This window comes from Staurois parvus, unplaced genomic scaffold (assembly GCF_062004578.1).
Source record: "Staurois parvus isolate SC_StPar_1 unplaced genomic scaffold, SC_StPar_1.0 ptg000652l, whole genome shotgun sequence".
Lineage (NCBI taxonomy): Eukaryota > Metazoa > Chordata > Amphibia > Anura > Ranidae > Staurois > Staurois parvus.
The window spans coordinates 916,355-942,534 of record NW_028318448.1 but is presented as its reverse complement, the minus strand read 5'-3'; the positions used below and the strand labels follow the sequence as shown (position 1 = coordinate 942,534).

The 26,180-nt window shown below is 40.9% G+C and overlaps 1 protein-coding gene across 5 annotated transcripts in view; it reads right to left on the bottom strand.

The window, feature by feature from the left end:
* Positions 1–26,180, bottom strand: part of DST (dystonin) — a 675,093-nt gene that overhangs the window by 588,010 nt on the left and 60,903 nt on the right. For all 5 annotated transcript variants that reach the window (XM_089694133.1, XM_089694126.1, XM_089694129.1 and 2 more), the window contains exon 4: positions 1,360–1,567. In XM_089694133.1, coding sequence (XP_089550259.1) covers positions 1,360–1,567 — 208 coding nt within the window. The remainder of the gene's footprint in view (positions 1–1,359; positions 1,568–26,180) is intronic.

Sequence of the window (26,180 nt, the reverse complement as noted above, 5' to 3'; positions counted from 1 at the left end):
TGGGGTCAGTAGGGGGCACCATGAGATGCCCCTGGTACCTTTTTCATAGGCTTTTTTGAGTTTGGGCAAGGACACAGGGGCCCCATGATCCCCTACTGCCCGGGGCTGTGAGTCCGCCCCTGTTAAGGACTGATGTGAATGCACAAAATATATGTAAAGTATTAGGGACCTTAGATTGTACGCCCCTTGAGGGTTAAGGACTTATGTGAATGCACAATATATATGTAAAGTATTAGGGACCTTAGATTGTATGCCCCTTGAGGGTTAGGGACTGATGTAAATGTACAATATATATGTAAAGTGCTAGGGACCTTAGATTGTACACCACTTGAGGGTTAAGGACTTATGTGAATGCACAATATATATGTAAAGTATTAGGGACCTTAGATTGTACGCCCCTTGAGGGTGAGGGACTGATGTGAATGTACAATATATATGTAAAGTGTTAGGGACCTTAGATTACTTGCCCCTTGAGGGTGGGGGACTGATGTGAATGTACAATATATATGTAAAGTGTTAGGGACCTTAGATTGTACACCCCTTGAGGGTTAAGGACTGATGTGAATGTCCAATATATATGTAAAGTGTTAGGGACCTTAGATTGTACGCCTCTTGAGGGTGAGGGACTGATGTGAATGTACAATATATATGTAAAGTGTTAGGGACCTTAGATTGTATGCTCCTTGAGGGTTAAGGACTGATGTGAATGTACAATATATATGTAAAGTGTTAGGGACCTTAGATTGTATGCCCCTTGAGGGTTAAGGACTGATGTGAATGTACAATATATATGTAAAGTGTTAGGGACCTTAGATTGTACGCCCCTTGAGGGTTAAGGACCAGGGGCAGACTGACCATTTGGAAACTCGGGCACTGCCTGAGGGCCTGGGGTCAGTAGGGGGCCCCATGAGATGCCCCTGGTACCTTTTTCATAGGCTTTTTTGAGTTTGGGCAAGGACACAGGGGCCCATGATCCCCTACTGCCCGGGGCTGTGAGTCCACCCCTGTTAAGGACTGATGTGAATGCACAATATATATGTAAAGTGTTAGGGACCTTAGATTGTACACCCCCTGAGGGTTAGGGACTGATGTGAATGTACAATATATATGTAAAGTGTTAGGGACCTTAGATTGTACGCCCCTTGAGGGTTAAAGGACTGATGTGAATGTACAATATAAAGTGCTGTGTGAATTGATGGAGCTTTATAAGTACCTGAAATAAAGTCTAAATTAATTGGAAGAAAAGTTCTGACTATTCAGTTTTGTTGGAATTGATGGGATAATGAAATCAAAGCGTGTCCCCACCATTGGAGTGGTGCAGAGTGTGATGTCATGATGAGGGATGGAGTGAGCACTTACCGGCAATCCTGAGCACAGCCCTCTCCGCCGGGTCCAGCACAGCCGCCCCCGAGCTCTTCCTCTTGCACCTCTCATGTCTCGGTAGGTTCCAGGGCAGAGTGTCACCCGGCGCCGGGGAGGCCGATCCTGACTTCTGGCTGAAGTCGTCATCATCGGAGAAGTCGGCCGAGGAAGACATGGAGCAGCGATAGGACGCCGTGCCCGAGCTCTGCAGAAGAACATACACACACGATCTGTACAATGATCGAGCAATCCCAGCATGGACGGAGCAGCAAGAAATACATACACATCGGAGGGTGACAGCGCGGCTTACCATGGTGTGACATTCAGGAGATCGCTGCCTGAGGACGAGAAATCATTTGGTGAGGATGGGCAACAGGAAATGATCCCAGCGATCAAACCATCTCCAATGACTGCAACCAAGCCTACAGCCAGCGGGAGCAGCACAGTGTCTGGCGCCCCCTACTGGACGTCCGTACACGTGCAGACTCCTGCGACAAGTAGAGAAACAGAAGCAGGGTGGCTTCCTTTGTTGTGATTAGCGAAGGCTCCTAATGGCTCTCTACCTCGAACATCCCACTTGCAGATCAGCCACTTATATCCGGGCTGTGTGCAGCACACAAAGAGCAGGAACTGGCTGGGCAGTGCACATCCCAGGAGAGAGCCCTTTATATACTCTGAGCACTCAGTGCTGCTGTCAGGACAGTGCCAGTAAACACGTTTCATCTCACTTTATAGCCTCTGTGCTGGCATCACTCCCCCATTATACAAGGCACATCTGCCTTTGGTCAAGGAGGACTGCCAGGGCTGCAGGACACCAGTGATGTCATTTCTGGGCAGCCTGTCATTGGGGGATCCTGTCCAGGACCTGTCACTATTTCATCTGATTACATGGACACCCTCCAAGCTGACATAAAAGGAGCTGAAATCAGGGGTCCACTCTATCCATCACTAGATATAGAGATAGTTCAACAGGTTGTAAAGTGTGTTAACCACTTACCCTCCAGAGGATTTACCCCCCTTCCTGACCAGACCATTTTGTGCGATAAGCACTGTGCTAATTTAACTGACAATTGCGCAGTCATGCAGCGCTGCACCCAAAATAAATTTACATCCCTTTTTCCCAAACAAATAGAGCTTTCTTTTGGTGGTATTTGATTGCCTGTGTATTTTTTATTTTTTTGCACTATAAACAAAATAATTGACAATTTTGAAAAAAATATATATTTTTTTACTTTTTGCTATTAAACATATGCAGTAAAAAATGATAAATTTCATCATAAATTTAGGCCAAAATGTATTCTGCTGTCTTTGCTAAAAACAAAATCCCAATCCGTGTAAATTAATTGGTTTTCGTGAAGGTTATAGCGTCTACAAATGGCAGTATATATACTGGATTTATTTTATTTTTATACCAGTAATGGCGGTGATCAGCGACTTATAGCGGGACTGTGGCGGGTATTCTGACACTGGGGAGAAACTGTCACTGACATCCCCAGTAACACTAATACAGTGATCAGTGGCAATAAAAATTTTGTCATAAATTTAGGCCAAAATGTATTCTGCTACATGTCTTTGCTAAAAACAAAAATCCCAAGACGTGTAAATTAATTGGTTTATGCGAATGTAATGTCGGTGATCAGAGACTTATAGCAGGACTGCGGCAAGCATTCTGACACTGGGGGGAGGAACTGACTAACTGTCACTGCCAATAAAAAGCACTGAAGCTGTACTAATGACACTGGGCAGGAAAGGGTTAACATTTGAGGTGGTCAAAGGGTGAACTGTGTGCTGTGCGTGTTTTACTGTGTGCTGTGCGTGTGCTTTACTATGTAAGCACGCTGCTTTGTATGGCTCTGCTATGCAGAGCCATACAAAGCAGCATGCTGGAGCTGACAGGGGAGAAATCTGTATTGTTTACATACAGACCTCTCCCCCCTCAGTGATACTCAGCGATCACAGGGTTCCGGCAGGGAATCACCAGCCGGGACCCCGTGATCAACAACTGAAGCCACCAATCACATGCAATTTCTGTGCAGTGCAATTTGAGCTATACATTTTGTATGGCTCAGATCGCACCACGTCTGCATCAAAATAGTGCAGGACCCCTTTTTTTTGTTCGCACCAGAATTGGATCACATGGGTATTCACACCCATGCGATCTGATTCTGCACATCGCACCATGTTTTGCGAGCCAATTTCAGAGTGTCATTAACATGCACACCCGCAGCAGTTCACATGAATGGGGTGCAATCATGATGCGGTGCGGAAGTTGCACAGAAACCGGTGTGAATTTCGCACCACATCAGTGTGAACCTGGACTTAATTATTTGCAGATTTGCTATCCTTAGATGTGATGGCTACATTAGTTTTATTTTTTTTATGATTTTTTTTTTCATTTATTTATTACATGTACTTATATAGCACCATCAATTTACGCAGAGCTTTACATATACAGTATATATACCTTGTACATTCACATCAGTCCCTAACCCTCAAGGAGTGTACAATCTAAGTAGGCTTTTTTCACCTGTTGATCTAGCCAGTAAGTCTGTTGTTATTCTAATTCCTTTAAAGTGGAACTTTAGTCAGAAAATTAAAGTGTTACTAAACCCAGGACCCTGCATTCATTATATCAGGTCTCCCACCGTACAAAGAACATGGAAATGCAATTATTTTAGTAAAGATAAACTGCTAAATATTTTTCTCATGAGCAGTATATAGCAGATTTGTGACTTTTATTAGTGTCCAACTGAGCAATAGTTAAAGCTTGTAGGAGGAGTTTTCATTCTGCTCTGACTGTCCTATGAGGCTGCATAACCTCTGACCCTCTGTCTGGACAGTGCTGACTAGCCCTGTGCTGATCACATGCACCCTCCCAAAGAAAACAAACTCTCTAGCCATATACACTAAACTGAGCATGTGCAGAGTGACTGATAAAGCTCTGTACTATCAGCAGGTGGATTGGATCAGAGGAGACAGAATCAAACAGCCTTTTTACACAAGGCAGAGGATTAACCCCTTATTTGCCACAGTGAGTATAACAAGCATCCTTTACTGCATATACAGACTGGTTTCACTGTCGTAGGTTTAGTAACACTTTAAGTCCTGCTAGAGCACTTAATTCTGGACCCCTTTGCAGGCATGGCTATGTAAAACACTAAAATTAGGTGCCTATACTGTTTAAAATTCAGTAATACACTGGGGATTATTTACTAAAACTAGAGCATGCAACATCTGGTGCAGCTTTGCATAGAAACCAATCAGCTTCCGGGTTTTATTGCCAAAGCTTAATTGAGCAAGCTGAAGTTAGAAGCTGATTGGCTACTGTGCACAGCTGCACCAGATTCTGACTACTCCAGTTTTAGTAAATCTCCCCCGCTGTCTCCCCATGTTCTGCACATGCTTAGCTGCTCTCTATTCTCGGCACTGTGCCTAAAATCAGAGCCACTAGAGCAGTGGTTCTTAACCTGGGTTCGATCGAACCCCAGGGGTTCGGTGAGTCAGTCTCGGGGGTTCGGCGGAGGTGACCCACACCCGACTCATATGATTTGTGGTGACATGCCCAGCTTGTCCATCATTGGCTGCAGGTGGTCACGCAACATCGCTTAGCCCAGTGGTCGGCAAGCCGCGGCTCTTGTGTGTCGGGCGCCCGCTCCCCTCCCTCCTCTCGGGCGGCAGGGACTCAAATGCAATGATTGGCCAGTCTCGCTGCCACTCACATCCTGATAGCCAGTGATTGGCTGTCAGGATGTGTGTAGGCGGGGCAGCGTGACGAACGTGAGAGGAGCTAGGCTCCTCTCACAGTCCGCCCTGAAGACCGGAACGGCGCGGGAATACAGCGAGAGGAACGCGCGGAGCAAAGGTAAGTGAATTGACACAGGGGGGACTTGGGGACTTAATATGGGGGATGAATTAATATGGGGAATGAATTACTATAGGGGGGATGAATTACTATATGGGGGATGAATTACTATATGGGGGATGAATTATTATATGGGGGATGAATTACTATATGGGGGATGTATTACTATATGGGGGATGAATTACTATATGGGGGATGAATTACTATATGGGGGATGTATTACTATGGGGGATGAATTACTATATGGGGGATGAATTATTATATGGGGGATGAATTACTATATGGGGGATGTATTACTATATGGGGGATGAATTACTATATGGGGGATGTATTACTATGGGGGATGAATTACTATGGGGGATGAATTACTATATGGGGGATGAATTACTATATGGGGAAGGAATTACTATATGGGGGATGAATTACTATATGGGGGGATGAATTACTATGGGGGATGAATTACTATATGGGGGATGAATTACTATATGGGGGATGAATTACTATGAGGGATGAATTACTATGGGGGATGAATTACTATATGGGGGATGAATTACTATATGGGGGATGAATTACTATGGGGGATGAATTACTATATGGGGGATGAATTACTATATGGGGGATGAATTACTATGGGGGATGAATTACTATATGGGGGATGAATTACTATGGGGGATGAATTTTCATACCGTTTGTTACAACATATCTTTGCGAGCAATCCTTTTCGAGGATGCTGGACATAAAGACGAAGAAAAGGAACAGACTTTGTTGCGAAAATGACATGAGAGTGGCACTTGCCAAGGTAATGCCGCGCATTTCTGAACTGGCCTCTGAAAGACAACAGCAGAAGTCACACTGATTTGCGGTAAATATTCATTATTTTGTTTTTGTGTGAAAATCATGTTTTAATGGTTTTGTTCTTTGTTCTTAATGGTTTTGTTCATTTTGTGCACCTATGTATAAATATATACCTATGTTTTGAATTTTAAAAATCATATTTTATTTTTCCAATTAAGAAGGGTTCGGTGAATGCGCATATGAAACTGGTGGGGTTCAGTACCTCCAAAAAGGTTAAGAACCACTGCACTAGAGGCTGATCTGTTGACAGTTTTAAGATTCACTGTTGCTGAAGGGGGAAGAAAGCAAGAGGAATGAGACAGACTGTGCTGAGGGAACACAGATTAGGGAGGAAGAGAAAAAAAATACAGCAGAGGTGACAGGACAAACTCTGCTGCCAGGGAGACACAATAAAGTTAAACTTACAAGGGGAGTGTCTTATCTTACTGTATCTCCCTGATATTCTCTCCTTTCTACATCTGTGAACTTCAGCACTGTAAAGCTTCTGTCAGCCTTCCTCTCTATCTAAGCCAAGACATAAAATCAAGGCTGGAAATATACATATTATAATTTTTATTTAGTATGGCTTCAATTTGCTAATCAAGTCCATCTACATCTGCTAATACATGTAACATACAGTACATCTCCCAGACTAACAATGTTGCTGTCCAAGGGTGTCTCTGTTGCTTCTCCATAGAGTAAACCCATCCTAAAACAGGAAGTGTGTTACTGGCTGGATTATTATACAGGATTTATATATTTTGTGCATTTTACAACATGAGGGCACACAGTACAGTTAAAACACAGTTCAATACAGGAGGAATCAGAGGGCTCTGATCATTAGAGCTTACAATCTAAAAGGATCATCAGGTGAAAATAAAGGAAAAAAAGATAAAAACTAATGCAGCCGCCACATTTAAAGTAGATCTATAGGCAAAAGTTTTTTTTTAATTTTGGCTAATGCAAGGGAGGGTTATAACAACTACCAGATTTTGTTCCGTCATCTGTATCCCATTGCAGAGATTTCCTTTCACTTCATGTTCCATAGCCAAAGTGAGCGGAAATCCCTGAAAATTAGGGGAATTCTTTGGGGTCCCCCAGGTCGCCAGAACTAGTGTCCCCATTGGAAGATTTCCCCTCTATTATTTTTCAGGGGACAACCCAAATTGTGGGATTTTCTTTTGATTTCACTTTCAATGATAATGGTAAACAGGACATATATAGAGGGTTCATCTCCCCAACAGGGAAACACAGCACTACAAACTGACAGGGGTTCTAATCCCTCTCCATTCTATCCAAAACAAAAAAAAAAGTTTTGTCTTTAGTTATACTTTAGGGTTTGGTAAGCTACAATATATTACATTTCTAGCTGTATGTTTAGATACACTTGAATTGCTTGTTATGCAGTGGATTGCAGAACAGTCTCCTTCACTTACCTGATTGGTTGCTCCAGCTGACTCCAGCGCTCTCTTCCCCTGCCTAAGCAACCCTGTATGATCCACTGAGAAAGCTGAAGTGTGGATGGGGGAATTGGGTCAGTTTTTTTCAATCTAGCCTCTGGTTGAACAGAAAATAATGATGCATCTATTGCAAGCTTTAGATGCACTTGCAGATGTGGATGGACTTGACTAACAAATTGAAGCCCAACTCCAGCTAACACTTTGTAAGCAGTTACAGCAAACGTTTTATTTTTTTTGCTTTTTGGATAAATGCTTAACAAATAACAAAAACTGACCACTGTAAGCACCTCTGTCAGTGTTACATTGTTTGTCTCATCCCTCTAACTGCTCCTTTATCTGGACAGCTTGGTCTGTTAAAGCAAGTTGAAAACACAGGATCACCAGGTGAAAATAAAATAAAAAAGCCTAAAAAAAAAAGGAAAACTGAGAATTGGTAAAATGCCATATAAGGCTAGGTTCACACCTATGCAGGTTGTGTTTGAGCTGTTTCTGCATTGCGTTTTGCATTGCGTTTTGCATTTTTTTAAAAAATTGTTTTAATTTTTCTTGTTGCTAGGCAGATTTAAAATGCAAAAGCAGCAAAAATGCAATACAGCGTTTCCATTGAAGTCTATAGAAACAAAAACGCAACCCTGACCCTTTCCAAAAAGTGCACCAGGTGAAAACACACAGGTGTGAACATGTCCCATAGGAAATCATGTTAAATGGACTGTACTGCGTTTCTGCAAAAAGCAAAATGCTGCAGAAAACGCTTAGGTGTGAACCTAGGATAATACATTTTTATGTTTTTGTGTTTAATAGTGCTTTAAGTTGTAGCAAACTGTATATTTAGTATAAATAAAATAATAGTAACTAATTGCAGAATACCAAATCCACATGAATTAGTGGCAAGCACGTTGTTTATCAATGTCACAGCCAGTTATATACAGTATGTGTGCGGACTGCACACCTCTATGGGCAGGACTTCCACTACTAATGTGTCTTGTTTGTGTTCTGTATGAGTAGCTAAGTCATTGTGTGTGTAGTTGTTTACACTTCTAATGTATCTGGTTACATTCTACCACTTTTTACAGTGTCATAGTATACATATTGGGCTGATTTACTAAAGGCAGATAGGCTGTTTACTTTGCAAGCGAAGTTTCACTTTGCATGGGAATTTTCTCCAGCACTTGTGAATGTGGTGGAATTTCACTTTGGAAAGAATACCCAATCACATGCAAGGAAAATTAAAAAAAAACAAAAACATGTTTGCTTGTACATGATTTGCTGATGAAATTCAGCAGAGCTCCCCCTCATTCAGTAAACTCTGGAGAGAATTGCCCTACAAAGAGAACAATCTATTTCTCTTTAGTATATGAAGCCCATGGTGTCCCACAATAAAGTTATCTATACATATTACAATCTAACTGTACAACCTACTAAATCTAGATTGAGCCTGGGTTCACACTGATGCTGTGCGAATTCCACACCGCATCACAATCGCACCCCATTCATGTGAACCACTGCGGGTGTGTATGTTCAGTTAACAACCCCCCGAAATCAGTCCGCAAAACAGGGTGCGATGTGCAAAATTGAATCACATAGGTGTGAATACCCATGCAATCCGATTCTAGTGAGGACCAACAAAAGGGTCCTGAACCTTTTTGCTGCGGATGTGGTGCAATTTGAGCCATACAATATGTATGGCTCAAATCGCGCCGCACAGAATTCACTTGGGATATGCACAGGAATGTGGTACGGTTCCTGTGCGAATCACATGCGATATGCCGCACCGCACAAGTGTGAACCCAGGCTGAATGATATGTTTGTATATTTTAAAGGATCAATCTGGAAGGTTAGGAACAATATACTACCTTATTTTTTAACTTTCAAATTGGCTTATTTAAAAAAAAAAGTTTCAGTCATCTATATGGGGCAATCAGAATGGATCTTTGACTGATTAAAGTCCAAATAAAGCTTTTAAGCTCCATGCACACTAGTATTTTTTTAAGCTCATAGAAGCTGTTATCAGCATTTTTTGTTCTGCTCCTAGAAGCTAAATAATGTTATCCTATGTATCCATGCACACTATGTTAGGCTTGCAGCGCTTTTCAAGAGTCAGCATTTAGAAGCAGGAAACATTATTGAGCTTAAAAAAACGCATAGAGTCTTATTATGTAATGTAGCCAGGCTCCATAAGCAGTAATAGACATGAACCACCTTCTTTTATAATTGTAATTACTATTTTGCTGCAGCTACGTAGCTTCAATCAACACTGATTACGCTCATTGATCAGCACTCTTGATTGGAACACTGTGCTGGGGGGATTATCGGACTGTTGGGGACCCAAACTGATTGACTCTGTGTTAAAGCTGAACTCTGGGAAAAGCAAATATTGTCTCATGGGTATTTTTACTTGAATCTTGGTGTGCTTACTGCAGATATGTGCAGTAATCCAGTGTGGAATTTTACTTTTGTGCTGGAGCTTCCCATAATAAAAATCAGACACATCTGCTCTCTGTCCTTGTGCAGGGTGACTGGTCTTGTCTCTGCCCCTCCTATAGACATCTGCAGATGGATTGTAGTGGGCAGAGCTTGCTGGGTCCCTCTCACAGCTCTGCTTTCTGCACAGGCTATGTACAGCACCAGGGACGGACTGACAACTCATGGGGCCCCCGGGCAATAGGGGATCATGGGGCCCCTGTGTCCGTGCCCAAACTCAAAAAAGCCTATGAAAAAGGTACCAGGGGCATCTCATGGGGCCCCCTACTGACCCCAGGCCCTCAGGCAGTGCCCGAGTTTCCAAATGGTCAGTCCGCCTCTGTACAGCACAGTGATGCTGTCACTTCTAATTTTTCATGGTAATATCTGGGTATGCAAAAGCGTTTGATGCACACAAAGTGGATTTTTTATACACTGTACCTATTGAGGAATATATTTCAATAAACGTTTTTATGCTCAGAGTGCAATGGTCCAGTTTTCCAGTGTGCCAACAACATGGGGCTTTTTAACTGTAGCTGCACCAAACTACATCATTAAAAATATAAAAAGTGGCCTAAACAATTATTTTTTATGCAGCCTGACTGTATTACAGTAATAAAAAAAAAAATAAAATCTTCAAGTGTGCTACACTCACAGGCTACATTAAGGGCTAGTTCACACCAGATGCAGTCCAGTGCATTTTGTTTTCTGCAACAAAAATGCATGCACAGTGTTTCCCATGTATTCCAATGGAATGAAGTGTGGTGTGAACTGTAAGCAAAAACACATTGGGAATGTATCCAGAGTGTGTTTTTGTGGTGTGAACTGGCCCTAGTACAAATCTGATTGGTTAAATGGTTGGTGACTTCTAACTAATCAGAAGACATGTGCTAAAGACATGGAGGCTGTTCACCCAGCAAAGTGTATGTTCACTTTCCAAATTAACATTAGTAAATACGGTGCAGTTGCATTCACTTTGATTACACAGTCATGTGAGGGAAAAAAACATCACATGATTGGGTATTCAAAGTGGACATGGCATGTTTTTCACTAAAACTCCCTTCGCAAAGTGAATATTCAATTTGTGAGATGAACAGTCTCCATGCTTCTTTGTTAAACCCAATTCCTCCTAAATCCATGTGATGTTACAAGGCTAAATTGGAAGTTCCAAGGTTGTGATGATGTAACAGAGCACAGATAAATACATGGACACTGCTTGTTCTCGTCATTGCCAGCTCTGGGTAGCTGTGAAGAGTTTGCATATCTTTACTGATAGTGATTGTTATTCTTATCAACATCATGCTCCCTCACATACTGTACTCCCTGTCTTTCTTCAACACTGACATACATTATTGTACATGTAAGGGTGCATTCTCACCTGCGAACACACCCTTGGCCATGATTACCTGCATCCAGGTCAATGACTTGCAAGTAATTGCTGCATGAGCGATTACATGTGAGAGAACACAATTAGCTGCAAGAGACAGCAGACTCCCATTGCTTTCAATAGTCACAGCTAATGGCTTGAACCTCCACTGGGCTTCTCACAGACAGGTAATCAATGTCAGAGTGCATTCACAAGTTTGAATGCACCCTAAAGGCTCCTGTATGGCAGCATAAAAATACCAAATCAGTGTGATGCATAAGCCTCATAAAGTAAACTAAAAACTAACTATATTTCTTGATTTAGCCAGATCATGTCCTCAATTGTGTATCACATGCAGATCGCAATTGGAGGGTTTCAGTGCTGTCAGTCCAGAAAGCAGTGGGCAGGACAATGGACAGCTGGATGCTGATTGACAAACTCAAAGCTTGTGAATCAGCAGTGACAATGGTAATGGCCACACCACCTGCAACATTTTATTATTGCATTGAGCTGCAATCAGGCACTGCCTGCATGAGAGTGGCAACACTGCTTTGAATTAAGTTGCAGCGCAGGATCCTTGCCAAAGTACTTGCATTTTATATATGTATATATATATATACACACACATATAGAGTGTGGAAAATAATTATTTGATCCCTTGCAGATTTTGTAAGTTTGCCCACTTACAAAGAAATGAAGGGTCTATAATTTTAATCATAGGTGTATTTTAAATGATAGAGACAGAATATCAACCAAACAATACAGAAAAAACACAATACAAATGTTATAAATTGGGTTGCAGTTCAGTGAGTAAAATAAGTATTTGATCGCCAAGCAAAGCAGGACTTAGTACTTAGTGGAGAAACCTTTGTTGGCGAGCACAGAGGTAAGATGTTTATTGTAGTTGGTTACCAGGTTTAAACACATCTCGGGAGGGATTTTGGTACACTCTTCTTTACAGATCTTCTCTAAATCCTTAAGGTTTCTTGGCTGTCACTTTGCAACTTGAAGTTTCAGCTCCCTCCATAAATTTTCTATAGGAATAAGGTCTGGAGACTGGCTAGGCCACTCCATGACCTTAATGTGCTTCTTCTTGAGCCACGCCTTTGTTGCCTTCGCCGTGTGTTTTGGGTCATTGTCATGCTGGAAGACCCATCCACAACCCATCTTCAGTGTTCTGGCTGAGAAAAGAAGGTACTCATCCAAGATTTTACAATACATGGCTCTGTCCATTGGCTCCTCAATGTGGCAAAGTCGGCCTGTACCTTTGGCAGAGAAACAGCCCCAAAGCATAATGTTTCCACCCCCGTGCTTGACTGTAGGGATGGTGTTCTTAGTGTCATAGTCAGCAAATTTCTTCCTCCAATCATAGAGAGTCGAGTTAATGCCAAAGAGCTCAATTTTGGTCTCATCTGAGCACAGCACTTTCTCCCAATCCTTCTCTGAATCATTTAGATGTTCATCAGCAAACTTCAGATGGGCCTGTATATGTGCCTAATTGAGGAGGGAACCTTGTGGGTGCTGCAGGATTTCAATCCATGGCGGCGGCGTATTGTGTTACCAATGGTTTGTTTGGTGACTGTGGTCCCAACTGCCTTGAGATCATTCACAAACTCCTCCCGTATAGTTCTGGGCTGATCCCTCACTTTTCTCATGATCATCCTTACCCCATGAGGCGAAATCTTGCATGGAGCTCCAGACCGAGGGTGATTGTTGGTTATTTTGTATTTCTTCCATTTGCTAATAATCTAATGCTAACAGTTGTCTCTTTCTCATCAAGCTTCTTGCTGATGGTCTTGTAGCCCATTCCAACCTTATACAGGTCTACAATCATGCCCTTGACGTCCTTTGACAGCTATTTGATCTTGCCCATGATAGTGGCCAAGAAAGAGATTCTGTGGACAGGTATCTTTTATACGCTTAACGAATTGTCATTAGGAGCACCTTCCTAAATTGACAGGACTAATCTGTGCACCACATAAGCAAATAGCCATTTTGTGGGAGCCAGAATTATTGTTGGTTGGTAGGGGATCAAATACTTATTTTACTCACGGAACTGTAACTCAATTTATAACATTTGTATAATTTGTTTTTTTATGGATTTGTGGTTGATATTCTATCTCTATCATTTATATGATAAAAATTAAAAAATTATAGACTCTTCATTTCTATGTAAGTAGCAAATTTACAAATTCTGCAGGGAAACAAATAATTATTTCCCCCAATATATATAATTTTTTATATATATATAATTTTTTTTGTACTACAGGTTGTTTTAGGTTGGCAGGATTGATGTATTTGGAATAACCACAATATAACATCTGTAGATTAAGGTTTATTAAAAAAAAAAAAACACAAAAAAGTATGCAATAATCCCTAGTGTGAAATGTTACAGCAAAAGATGACAAATAAATCACATTAGGATTAGGTAACAGGATTTTCTCATGGTTTAGGAAAGATTTTTTTTTTACCCCCTGCCTATACTGCTATGAATTCATTGATGAGAGTTTTTTTTTTTTGCTTTAACGGAGAACTCTAATAATTTCAAACTTTTTTTTTTATTGTTTTATTTAGATATATAGTGTTAACTTGCTTTAAATGATATGTGTACTGGTGGTATAAAAACATTTTTTATTTTAATGTATTTTTAACACATTACATTTTCAGAGTCCACTGATTTCCTGCCATGTCTTTGTGTCATGCATATGCACATATGCAGAAAGAAAGTGGGTTGAATGAAGGAAAAACAGGGTCAATTGTCCTGTCATATGTAGAGAAAGCAACCAATCATATCTTACATTATAAATGAGAAAGTGGTGTCATCATGATATCGCTTCATTTTCCTTTAGGCCAGTGGAGCTTAACATTTTTAAGGGCAAGACCCCACAATTAGTTGGGATCTTTTATGGAACTCCATGTGTGTTTGGTTCACACTAGTGTGGCTTTGCAGAACGCGGCATGGCAGCCCATTCATTTGATTGGACTGCCTTGCTTTGTAGAAATCAGGAAAAAAGGTCCCGTTACTTTTCCGGAAATTGCAGTCTACACTGGGAACTGCACTATGTACAGTGTGGTTGTCAGTGTGAATGCGATATCCAGTGCGGGCCGTGTGCCATTAGGATTAACCCAGCCACAGGATGGTTGGACCTGCGGGACAACGTGTGGGTCCCACAGAGGCTTCCACCAGCATTAGTGTGAACCGAGGCTTAGGGAAATGGTAATGTTTTCAAATTCCCCGCTTTATATATACACAAAAATGAATATTGCTTGCCAAACTTCCCCGTTTTGCTACTTGGATTTACAAAAAGTGTGGTTTAACAACCAATCACCCTCTCTGCTCCTCTCAAGATCTGATCTCTAGCTCCCTTGTTCCCACCTTCCCTGTTCACCTCCAGGACTTCTGTAAAGCCTCTCCCATTCTCTAGAACTCCTTATCCCAATCTGACCAGCTTTTCCTACTCTGTCCAGCTTTAGATGATCCCTGAAGATGCTTCTCTTCAGGGAGGTCTATCCTGCCTCCACCTAAAAACTGTATTTCTACCTTCTCCATCAGCTCATCCCACAGTTATTACCTTTTCTATCACTTGCCCCTCCCTTTTAGATTGAATGCTTTTATGGGCAGGGCCTTAATACACTTTTATTTACTTCAAGTACTTATATAGCACCGTCAATATACGCAGCGCTTTACATATATATTGTGCATTCACATCAGTCCCTAACCCTCAAGGGGTGTACAATCTAAGGTCCCTAACTCACATTCATACATATACAAACTAGGGCCAATTTAGACAGGATCCAATTAACCTACCAGCACGTCTTTGGAGTGTGGGAGGAAATCAGAGTACCCGGAGGAAACCCACACAGGCACAGGGAGAACATGCAAACTCCAGGCGGGTGGTGCCGTGGTTGGGATTTGAACCAATGACCCTAGTACTCCTTATATTGTATTGTAACTTTTCTATCGCCTTTTATTTTCTAAAGTGATGTATAAAGTGTTCTATATAAATCCTATATATACATTTTACTTCAAATATGCTGTGGCACAAAAATCAGCCAACATTCAACACACCCAAGCATACTTGTTTAGTAACCCACCTCAAAAATCTGCTCTCTAATTCCAATTATGACTGATAAAATGCTTTTTGAATATCATAACCTCTCGGATATACTTTAGCTTGCACTATAATTCCCAATGTTTTGGAAAGCTTCAGTTTTACTAAAAACTTTAGGCAATATTATAATTCAGGACACTGCCATAGGCAAAGTGTCAAAATAGAAAATATATACATCTAATTGTCAGTGAACATCTGCAATGGTAACTTTTTCATAGAGCTAGCCCTATAGTATGGGTTCCACCTAGGGGGAACGCTTTGTGGTGTGGAGCTGTTATTTAAAGAGCTGAGAGTAAATCAACAAAGGATCAACAGACTTTGAGATGTCATATTCAATTTAATCATAGAATCAGTAACGTCAGCCTGCAAGCGAGAGCTAATGCATACAGAATCTCTTCTTTTCACAATCCGTTCTCCTGAATGCATTATGGCTCCTCCTGTTTAGAAAACTGAAGTCAATTTTTCTTTGCTATAGCACAATTGAGCTGACATCTTATATTTGCTGTGTTCATGTTTACATATTATTGTAAAGGCCTGAAGCCTACTGTAGATTATTACCATGACATCCCCCTGCTGTTACCTCTCTCCCTCATTTTTTTGTCGTAGACAAAACAAAAGATTGTTTCTATGTTGATGGCAAATATGCACCACAGATAAAATTGTTGATGTCTCAAAGCAATATCATACAATGTTTGTGGTAAAAGGGAGGTAAAGCCTCTGCTGAAGGGAAATATACAGAAAAATGTGTGTATACAACTTTACAGGCCCAGTTCACATATCCCTTAACGGGAATACGGGTTTCTCCAGAGATTTAAAAAGCAGAAATGCGTGTTGCGCGTAGGGCACTCCATTGACTTGGATGGTCTGCTTTATGCATGTTTGTCACTCCAAAAATGCTCAGGGACCAAATTTTGACCCTGAACCAGGCGCAATTTTACACATGGGTTTTGCCAATTTTACACGTGTTTTGCCACGATTATTTCATGTTTTGTTGCACAACACTCAGATCACGCTGCGTTTGGGGAGCCATTCGGGATGAATAGAACCCAAATGCACGTCTCCCATTTTACCGCAATTTAGAATCACGGGCAGAATCAAATCAATTCTGACTGCGATTCCAAATTGATAATAAGTGAAGGCTGCCTAATAATCTGGAGCCAGAAACAGATTTTCATTTTGTGCCCACATGCCATTTTGATTAGGGGCACATATCCCCCTCTGACAACCACAGTTCCTTGTTTGACATAATAGTATAACAGTAAGCTATGTACCAGGACCATCCCTGTAAATTTAATGCCAGAATTTCTACTGTATAATAAACTCAGTACCAGACATGGCTCTGAAAATAATGAATGGCACCATAAAACTTCAATCTATCTTTTACTTGCCAGCAGACAATACTGATTATAGTGGTTAGCCCTCCATATCCAGCAAAAAAAATGTAAAAAATCTAATTTCGTCATAAATTTAGGCCAAAATGTATTCTGCTACATGTCTTTGCTAAAAAAAATCCCAATAAATGTAAATTAATTGGTTTACATGAAAGTTATAGTGTCTACAAATGGCAGTGCATATATACTGGAATTTATTTTTTATACTAGTAATGGCGGTGATCAGCGACTTATAGCAGGACTTCGGGACTGCGGTGGACATTCAGACACTGGGGAGGAACTGACCAACTGCCACTGACATCCCCAGTGACACTAATACAGTGATCAGTGATTATTATTATTATTATTATACAGTATTTATATAGCGCCACAAAGGTTTGCTTAGCGCTGTACATTATAGGGGGACAGAACATGAGACAATACAGTAACAAGACAATACACGAGGGGTTCGAGGGCCCTGCTCTTTTGAGATAATAAAAAGCACTGACACTCTACTAATGACACTGGGCAGGAAGGGGTTAACATCTGGGGCAATCAAAGGGTTAACTGTGTGCTGTTTTATAGTGTTGTCTGTGGTTGCTTTACTACATAGAGCAATATAAGGCAGCATGCTGGTGCTGACAGGGGAGAGATCTGTATTGTCCACATACAGACCTCTTCCCTGTCAGTGTTTCTCAGCAATCGCCAGGTGCAGCGGGGAATCTCTGGCCGGGACCCTGTGATCGACAGCTGTAGCCACCGATGTTAGTGCCGGTAGGGCACCCCCTACCCACAAATACAAACTCTCATATATATGCTTGATTTTGCGCAGTCCTGCCCAGGGGCGGACTGACAACTCATGGGGCCCCCGGGCAATAAGGGATCATGGGCCCCTGTGTCCTTGCCCAAACTCAAAAAAGCCTATGAAAAAGGTACCAGGGGCATCCCATGGGGCCCCCTACTGACTGAGTTTCCAAATGGTCAGTCCGCCCCTGGTCCTGCTGCCCTGTAGCAGTAGTTCTGCTATAGGGCAGTCGGAAAGCAGTTAAGTAATAATTGCGCATTACACCTGTAATTCATATTTTGCAATTTAACAATGGTTTACCGATAAAAGTCATGGTATCCGCCAGTGCTTGGTCAAATTCATCCAGTGCCTAGGGCAAAGATGGGAAACTGTGCCATTCACCCACCCTCCCACATCACAGGTGGTGAAGGGGACGGGGCCAATAGTGGCAAGTGCTGTGCTGAAATATACCGTATGTAATGTTTGTGGCATGCAATGAAAGGATAACAACAGTTGTGGTACACTGCAGAGAACTGAAGAGTTTAAAATTTGTGCAAAAATATAGGACTAACAGTGGCAAAAGACAATATTTTGTGCACCTGTGGTGTCATTGAAAGTAAAAAATTGCCCTCCATCTGTGGTGTCATTGTAAGAAAAAAATGTCCCTGCATCAGTGGTATTACTGGAAGGAAAAAAATGTCCCCATGTCTGTGGTGTCACTGGAAGAATAAAACGTCACTCTATCTGTGGTGTCAATGGAAAGGAAAAATGTCCCTGTCAGTGGTGTTGCTTAAAGGAGAAATGGTGCTGCATTAATGTCAGTGCATCAATGGTGTCAGGCTGAGGAGGACTGCTTTGGCATGTCAGTGGGATGAAGGGGGGAACTGGGAGGTGGTCTCTGTGGTGGCATGGAACTAAAAGAAACTGGTTCTGACAAAGGAAGGAGGCTGAAAAGCTCTATGGGAGGGCAAAGGTTAAGGGGCTAGTGTTGGCTCTGTCACTGATTTACATGAGTGGTTTTAGCACGTTTTTGTATTGAATAAAGCCTGGATGGGTTTACACTATATGGATTCCTTTTTTTCTTCCTTCATGTCCCATTCTGACTATATGAGCAGCCAATTGCTATTTGAAGGGATTTCTATCAGATGATGTGTGCTGCTGCAGATCGTTTCTCCCAGAGCATATGCAGTTATAGCTGGTTTATAATCTTACCAGCATAGAGCTCTGGTGAGTGGATCCAATTCATTTTGTGGTGGATTTTCACATTTTTTGATTCACATTATATGAGACGTTTAAGAAGATTTATTGGTTCACGAACACAAATTTTTGTACACTTTTTATTTATTTATATAATTTATGGACTTTTTGTTGGACACTCATTTATATATTTTTGCACTGATTTGAAAACATTTTTTTGACTGATTTATTTGTCACATTCATCTGATATTATTTGGTACATGATTTATTCACATTATATCATTTTTTGAGTTCACTTATCTAGAGATATATTATTTTGAAGAGTAATGCCCTTTTTTGTTTTTTAGATTTATTACCCTGGTTTACAGGGGTGAGCTAGCAGCTATTCCTAATATATCTTACATTATATATATTTCTTTGGTGTAATATTTGCTTTTATGTGATATTGGTTCCAGAGGCGCTGTCCCCATCTGCTATCCATAGTGTTTGCTTATGACTTCAGTGACAAGAAAATTCAAAGGAACAGGATGGAAATGTATTCTCGAATGAACACATTTCTAATGGTGAATGTGGTTTTCATCCAGGTAGGTTAGACCATATAAAAATTGAATGTTAAAAGCAAATGAAATTTTGAAGAACTTTTGGATGACATTTCAACAAGTCATCAAATGCACTGCCAACTTTACTCTTAAAATATTCTTTATAGGAAGAAATCCAGCACATATTTTTCCAGTTAATGAATCATAATCACTACTTCAAACAGACAGTATATTCTAAGGAAATATGTGCTAACACTTAAGATATAATCTATACATTTGATTTTTTATTATTATTAATATTCTGCATATTTAAAGATGAATTCCAGTCAAACAGTTAAATACAAAAATACATTCATATGAGAGAACTGTTTTACTTGTCAAAAGATTTGTATTTCTTTTTAGCAGAGGAGGAGACCTGATGACTTTAAGTCATTCTTTTTTCTCTGCAGTTACTAGAAACATATTTTCATTGACAAATGTAAAGTAGGGATCAGAGTTTAAAGTGTCAGCTTGTAATCAAAGGACTACATTTAATTGTAAACGGACGGAATTCTCAGATCCTAGATTACAATGCACAGGAAACAGTTCCACAGTAAACAGGAACCTCAGCTATAACATGGCATACAAATGCAAGTATTGTATATATCTTTTTGGGCTATCGTACAATAAAAATACAATGCTTAGCACTGATTAGCAAAGAGGATACAGTGGTCTAGATATAAAAATGGGACCCCAAAAGCATTTACCATTACAAATTAAACTCTACATTAAAGTCACAAGACCACAGTCTGCTACACTTAACACACTGATCATGTGTAGACAAGTGGGCACTTGTACATGGTAAACGTTGGTATATTAAAGAGACAAAAGTGATAAAATCTATTCAAGTATGTATTCTTAAATCAAAAAAGTACCTTGTATTGCTTTTATGCCTCCTCCATTTCTCTAAATTCCTTTTTTGGTGCTGTGATCTGACTTCTCATTAGAGGGTGGCTATATGCATTCTCCATGGCCCCACTGTATGAAAGAAAATAGCCACCCTCTCTTGCTCACTTTCAAGATGGACTAGATACTATGGACTATGGGATGTGTAGAGTGCACAGAGTGGTGCAACATCTAATGTGCACTGCACTGTTCTGAACAAACAGAAGTGACAAGGAAAAAAGGACAGAAAAGGTGTGGTAAGCCCATGTGACGAACCTGGACCTTCTGCCTGTGTCCATAATGGAAAGCTGCTTCATGTTGCGAGTACTTGACAATGGAAGCTTGTGCCAACCAGGTCTCCTCTTCTTACTTTTTCTGTCTCAGGCCTGAATGTCACAGTTGGCAGTTACTGGGGAGGCAGATATTTTACTGGTGCGGTGTTGTCCTCCTTCCTCAGATACCACTATGTGAGAGGTCCTTCTACAATAGGTATTTCTACCCCATTTACTGCTTTGCATACATGAAAAAAAAATGGAGCGGTAGCCCATGGAGGATCATTAAATAGTGGATGTGTATGGATTACTTTTGGAGTACAACAAAGACAATATTTTCTTGACTCTACAACTTCAGATTTGTGGGCACAGAGGTTTCGGTGCATTATCAAATGTGAATGTCACTGTAATCAATAGTGCTACCCCAAAAATCACCTGTCCTTGTCACTTATTTTCACCCTGATACTTAATCTTTTTCCTCCCTTAAAGTGATACTAAATGTTCTTTTTGTTTGTTTTTGTAAAATAACAAACATGTCTACTTCTCTGCTGTGTGCAGTGGTTTTGCACAGAGCAGCCTAGATCTTCCTCTTCTCGGGTCCCCCATAGGTTCTCCTGGCTCCTCCTTTCTGTTGGGTGCCAGGTGAATGGACGCACGAAGCAGCGGGTGCCCCCATAGCAAGCTGCTTGCTATGGGGCCACCCGCTGCTCCATGTGTCCATTCACACACAGAGCCAAAGCTTGGCCATGTCCCCTCTCTCCTCTCATTGGCTGGCCGTAATTGACAGCAGCAAGAGCTAATGGCTTCCGATTGCTGTCTCAGCCAGTGAGGAGGCAGAGACCTGGGACAGCCGAGGCTGTCATACACATCTGTGGATCGCGATGGGACTCAAGTAAGTATTGAGGGGGCTGGGGGCACTGCTGCACACAGAAGGTTTTTTACCTTCATGCATAGAATGCATGAAGGAAAAAAGCCTTGAGCCCTTACAACCACTTTCACCATAAGGCTGGATATACATTATACAATTTTCTTATTCAATTTCCTATAGATTTACTTTCAACTATGTAGTGCAAGGGCCGGCCTGACTACATACAAAGTGAAAGTGTTTAGGTTTGACCTCATATTACATGGGTTTGGTAAATCTAAAGGAAAATTGTACAAGACAATTGTATAATGTATAGCCAGCCTAATGGCTAAGTCCACATTTCAGCCCATGGTACACCCCCAAACCACACCCTCATTTTCAGGGTTGCAGCATTCTTCTCCCCAGAGGCCCCTGCCAAATTTGAAATCGGAGCAGCTGTGTCTGTACAACCGTGTCATTCATTCCCACTGCACCATAGGGACTGAAGTTTTCAATAGAGCACAAGTATAGTGACATCCTTGATACTTCCTTTAGGGCCATAGCTGAAGGTTGCTGCTTTTGTATGGACCAGGGGCTGGAAGAAGAGTCTGCTGGAGCCATATGACGTCCACCCAGAACGTTGAAACTCCCGCCTGTCTGTCAAATTGCTATAGGCGGGAAGTGGTTAATTCTCTGGGTAATAACTCTAAGCCTTTTTCTACCTAATTCTAAGCCTCTTCTTAATCCTTAACCCCAATAACTAAAGTATCACAAGATCTGTCAGCTGTTCATTATCTAAACCCAAAAGCCTAAAACTATATATTGCAGTTTACCAGTCCTTAGATGTGGTGGCTGCATTCTCTATTTTCAGGATTCCTTTATTTTCACCGGGTAAATCTGCTAGTAACAAACTTCATGTCTTGGCATGACAATGCTCATTTACTGCACCATATCTTTAGAAAAGCAGCATTATCACCCTAAGTCAGATAATATTTTAAGAATATAGAACACCTTCCCCTTCCTCACTTGTATAACATTGAGAGAGGTGTTCTGTAGTTCACAGAGAGAATTGAGGCAGGGCAAATAACATAGTCTGAAAGTTCATTGCAGTCTTTGTTAGTTCACTACAGGTAAGTAATTAGGAGCTCACTGGATTTCTGGCAAGATCAACAGGTATTTTTTGGACTTACCCAACATACATAAGTAAAACTCTTTCAACTGTATATTTTCCAGACCAAAAAGGAGCAAATTAATTCATGGTTATATTTTACATACACCTTATTGATCACCTGGACTACAAGAGTTATACTGACAATACACTAAGGTGTCCGTTTATGAACCAGTGGTAAATGATCGCTGCTCAGATCACCGGAATTCTTGGAGAACACAGTTCTCCTGTGAATGCCTTTTATGAAGCGGTATAGATCAGTTCTCCAAACGAAGGGAGAACGGTCTCCAAACGCTGGAAAACAGCTGCTTTTACTATAATCTCGTGAGATTACAGTAAAAGATCAGTTTACTAAACAGAGGTAAATTATCGCTGCTTAGTTTGCGGTTCCTCCGATTCTCCAGCTCTGGGCTGGAGAATCTGGAGGGAGAACACAGATCTCCGGTGAAGGGCTGAACATGTTCTCCACTGATCTCCTGAGTGTCATAAACTGTGAATGACCAGAGAATAGCTGCGATCCTCTGAATCGCAGCTATTCTCTGTGTCATAAACAGACACCTATACCAGATCCCATGCTTTGCCAATGCAGTGTAGCAGAAGTCTGAATCTCAAGGCTGGCTGGCCAGATTTGTACGTCTTTTGGCAGGTTCACACATAATTCTTTAAACTATATTTTACTTACTGCCTGGAGCTTTGATGCAGTGTATGTTTCTCATTTCACAAGCTACTGTAATACAACAGTAACCAATATCACGTACAGAGGGAGAAATTAAGCCAGTGTTCAAAGTAACAATAACAAAGTAACAAACAGACCAGTATTATCATGTACAAAGGGAGAACTTAAGCCAGTGTTCAAAGTAACAGTAACAAACTAACAAACAGACCAGTATTTTCATGTACAAAGGGAGAAATGAAGCCAGTGTTCAAAGCTGAAAATAATATCATTCTTTTTTTTACAATGTATCTAATGAATATTAGATACATTGGAAAAAGAGATTGATATTACTTTCAGCCAATCCATGATACATTTAGATATAATAATGATACATTTTATTGTAGCAGTTGTTGATGTTTTCCCATGAGAACTGAGCTAATTCCACTGGCATCATCATTTATATACATAAAGTGCTTACCATGGGACATAACACAATACTGCTAGTGTGATTGTGCAAATCTTTTTTTTTATTATTATTATTATTGTGGTTTTAATAATGCATTCCCTGCATTAAGGAAAAAAATGTCCCAGTGTTTGTATCGCCCCCTCAGCTCCCCTTATACTTACTTGAGCCCCCATTTCAATCAAGCGTTGTGCCTGCCTGCAGCAGCTCTCTCCTCTTTCTCTGCTCACAAAGGTGGAAGCCATTGGCTCCTTCTGCTGCCAATCAAGTCCTGGGAGCAGAGAGCAGGGAGCAGGGCTGAGACACGCTGTGTGTGTCAATAGATGCACACAGCCTGGCTTAGGAGCAAACCCACATGTGTACCACCATAAGGAGCAACTTCCGATGCTGGCACACATGGAAGAGGAGGAGCCAAGAGCACCATTGGAGGACCCCAGAAGAGGAGGTCCTGGGATGCTCTATGCAAACTATTGCACCGAGCAGGTAAGTATAACATGTTTGTTACTTTAATTTAAAAACAAAATTATCTTTACAAATGGTTTAACCTCTTACCGATGACTGTCAACGGCCCTTTAAATAGGCATTAATGCCAGGAAGCTTCCCGATCCTGTGAACACTGGGATTGGCTCTTACAGTGATTGCATAAACAGGAGCCTGTCTCACTGGTTCCTGATCAGAATCCGTGACCGAGAGTTTGGGGTCTGCTGCAGTCATGAGCTTTCTTTAACCTCCCTAGTGGTCTGATTATGTCAGTATTTCTGCGCTCAAAACAATACATTTTTTTGCATGGAAATGTGTTGTTTTTTATTGTAGGCCTGTAATTCTTAGGAATAACTCACTCAAATCTGTCCGAACAAGAGTCTAGTAAACATCTCGGGTATGATAAAATTCGAAACACAAAATCATAAATTATAATATAATAAATAATCATAAAAAATAATAATATAACAATAATAATACATTTAATTCAATAATATAATCAAACCAAAAACACTGAAATTTTAAATATAGCGCCAAGTTCGCACAAGTTCGCCAAGTTTGAGTTTAGTCGCAAAATCATTTTCAATGTCTGATGACAAATTTCCCCACGAATCATTATCACTCAATTCTGCAAGTGGTTCTAATTTACTATTGCTGTTCTCTAGCTGGTCTAAAATCACTTTTGACCTAAAGGGACGCTTTTTGGACGCCATGGACTTTCCTCAGTTTCCAGGCAGAAAGAACAGTAAAAATGCAGGCAGGGCACAGGACAAAGCACCAGGGACAAAATGTATGTGAAATGGTTTGATACAATAATGTTATACTATGTGATTTTAGTGTATTGAGTGAATGTCACTTTTAAAATTTTGAATTTCCTGCCGATTCCATTCCCCCGTATGTCCCGATGCTCGCAGGGAATGGAACCCGGAAGACTGGTGCCGGCATTGGCCGGAGGACATGGCCGGGGACACTGCAGAGGGGAACATTGCGGGAGCGAAGGACAAGGTAAGTGCTGGAGGGGATCCCTGAGCAACGCTACAGGGTAATCCCGAGTGTAGTTCGGGGTTATCACTTCTGGTACTGAAAGTTAACCCCGAGCTGCACTTGGGAATACCGCCAGGGAGGTTAACTACTTGAAGTCCCGGATACTTTCAAACATTATTTGTTGTATTAACTAGTTATTACTGTAGTTATATTCTCTTTTTCCTTTTGTTTTATCTTGTATGGGCTCACATGTTGCTGCTGCAGTGTATAGAATCATGGCTGATTAAATTCCCTATGTCCATGTATTTATTTTGTTTGTCCCTATTTGCTAAAGGGAAAGGAAACTTCTTGTTCTGGGTCACACAACATCCAATCCATGACTCACCATTTCCTCTATGTTGCATCACAAATGTGGGAATGCTAATGTGATGAAACACATTTCTTTCCTTCTTTGCTCTTTCTGTTTTTTCTGTTTGACATCTAATTACTTTGACCTCTCACCTGTATCAACACTAAATGGAGAGCCCCAGGAATTGTGGGATATATAGTTTCTTTACAGGAAATATTAGCTCTTAGACTACAGAGGTCATGCATTAACCTGTGCAGCACCACACTGCATGCTTCATATTTGAACACAAATTTAAAATGCCAACATCTGAATGTGTACATTTATTCTATTATAGATTGTGTGTACAGGGCAACAAATGACACCATGAAACTATATGATCAATATACATCTTATGAAGGTACAAAAACACAAGGTTCAGGTAGGATGGTTTATAATGGATTTAAACAAGTGTTTATGTATATTATTCCAAATATATCACATTTATCTCACTCATTCATTATACTGCATTCACTCTATCTGGTCTCCCACAGTACACAGAACATGGAAATGCAAATTTTTTGGTAAATATAAACTGCTAAATACCTTTTCTCATCTCCAGTTAGAGCAGTCTTGTGACTTCTATCAGTGTCCAGCTGAACACTGGTTAAAGCTTGTAGGAGGAGTTTTCTTTCTGCTCTAGGAGGATGCAGAACCCC